General features: G+C 34.8%; 1 protein-coding gene across 1 annotated transcript; it reads right to left on the minus strand.

Moving 5' to 3' along the window:
• Window positions 1–904: 904 nt before the first annotated feature.
• On the minus strand, window positions 905–1,852 carry LOC115790122 (olfactory receptor 1038-like). Its single transcript, XM_030743792.1, has one exon. It carries the CDS (start codon window positions 1,850–1,852, stop codon window positions 905–907), a length of 948 nt encoding a protein of 315 aa, XP_030599652.1.
• Window positions 1,853–2,217: the final 365 nt, after the last annotated feature.

A 2,217-nucleotide genomic window follows, 5' to 3' on the forward strand; every position in this document is an offset into this window, starting at 1 on the left:
TCCACAACTTGTGGATATCAGCAGTCAATCTGGCCTACTGTAACCCCTGATTACAGCGCTATAAATTATAAATAAATTATATGGTTTTGCTTCTTTAATCTTTATATGTGATAAGCCCAGGTGATGGAGGATGCACCAGTAGGATTGTTTCTTATGCATTATTGTTCCTCCATTTAGGCTCAGATCGGTTGGATGTTTGAAGGCATGCAGTGACGGAAATGAAAACTTCCCTCAAATATCTGAAACTTAAAGTAACAAGTCTGTTTTAAAAATTTAAGGAGTAGAAAGTACAGATATTTGTTTAGGGAGTAAAAGTAAAAAATTTTCAGGAAAAATAAATACAGATAGCTGAATATTCTACGTACAGAAACAAAGTATTTGGACTTTGTTACTTCCCACCTCTGCCGGCTATCACTTCCAACCGAACATTTCTGATAAATAACAATCAAAAAGAGACATGACCTGCATCGGTTTAATGAGAACAGGTTGTGTTTTTGTTGTTATGCTTATTATTTGCTTAATTTTTCCTAATCCATATTTAGTGTGTTTATCACTGGCAGTGATTATAGTACTGCAAATTTACTTTTGGTTGATGCAAAATGTGATAGAGAGTATTAAAAAAGAGTGAAAAATCTTTACTATTAGCAGCAGATGTCCACTGTGTTTCTATTTATTCCCACTTCAACAGATATTAATTTGGTTTAAAACTATGTCAACTGATTGAAGGCTCCTGTGTTGCATTTAATTGCATAAAATGTCAGATGTTTTTATAAATAATTATAATATAATATGCATTCTGTTCCAAATGTATTATCATTCAGTTTCATGTTGATACTGAAAGGGAGACATTTTCATATTTTTATTGATTTAATAGCATGTTTTAAATAGTACATTTCACGGTAACTTAGGCTTTACTGCACCTACATGAAATTTTAGAACAGATCACACGTTTATAAACATTTCTGATTTTTGACATTTGTATTCCGTACATGATCGGATTCAAAATCGGTTGCATCATGAGAAAATACAGAGACAGGAAGATTCGCAGTGCGCTGGGTAAGCTGGTCGTATCAAATCTGCTTTGTAACATTTCAAAACAGGAACCAAAGGAAAAATTCAAGAGCGACACAAGCTGAGGTGTGCAGGTACTGACACTTTTTTGTCTCGCCTCTTTGGAGCCAGAAAAACACACTTTCAGGATTCTCGTGTAAGAGAACAGGACTGGAAAAAGAGGGACAACAAGAGAGAGAACAATACCAAAAACCCCATAAATATTATTCACCTGTGTGTCAGAACATGCCAACTTAACAACTGGATAATTCTGACAATACAAACTGTTTAAAACATTTCCACACAAGGTCAGACGCAGGTTTAAAGATATATGAATAATAAATTTCACTAATGAGTACACCCATACCACAATAATAAGAACAGCTGTATTGTTAGATGCCATTTTTGTTTTATAATGTAGAGGAGAACAAATAGCAAGATATCTGTCATAAGACATGACGGCTAAGTTTGAAAACTCTATACTTCCATATGTGTACACACAGAAAATCTGCAGGAAGCACAGAGGAGCAGAAACAGTGTGAACATCAGAGAGGATCTGAATCAGGAGGAATGGAAACAGCCCTGTACTACCATACAGCTCATTTACAAACAGGCTGCACAGAAACATGTACATAGGTTCATGTAAGCTTCTGTTCACACAGATAATCACAATCAGTGACGTGTTTAGAAAAACTATAGCAAAGTAAAGCAGAGCAGTTAATGTGAAATAGAAATATTGTAACGTTCCAACATTCAAATAAGCTCCAAGAATGAAATAAGTCAAAGTTGTTAAATTAGACATTGCTGTTTGTTTTGTGTGACCAAACACAGTCAGGATGCAAATATTAGTCTGTCTAATTGCTTTACATTCAAATAAATAATGTTATCATAAAGTTATCATATTGGAAAAAAACATCATATTACATTATTTGTTTAGTGTTGAAATTTTACCTTATGCTGCTTCACAGAACAATGAAAATCTAAATGAATATGATGACATGCAGTGCAAACATAGAATTCCCTCACTGATGACCTCCTACACCCTCCTCCCACTATGACATGCAGCACCACCACCTGTTTTATATCTTCCAGGCTGGTCTTACGTCATTAGTATTAGCAGCTCCAAGGCCAGTCACAAAAGGTTTCATTGTTGACATCCCTACTATA

This window comes from Archocentrus centrarchus, chromosome 13, assembly GCF_007364275.1.
Source record: "Archocentrus centrarchus isolate MPI-CPG fArcCen1 chromosome 13, fArcCen1, whole genome shotgun sequence".
NCBI classification, from domain to species: Eukaryota; Metazoa; Chordata; class Actinopteri; order Cichliformes; family Cichlidae; genus Archocentrus; species Archocentrus centrarchus.

Excerpts from the sequence above, each read along its gene's own strand:
- LOC115790122 (XM_030743792.1), bottom strand. The coding sequence starts at position 1,852 with ATGTCTAATTTAACAACTTTGACTTATTTCATTCTTGGAGCTTATTTG.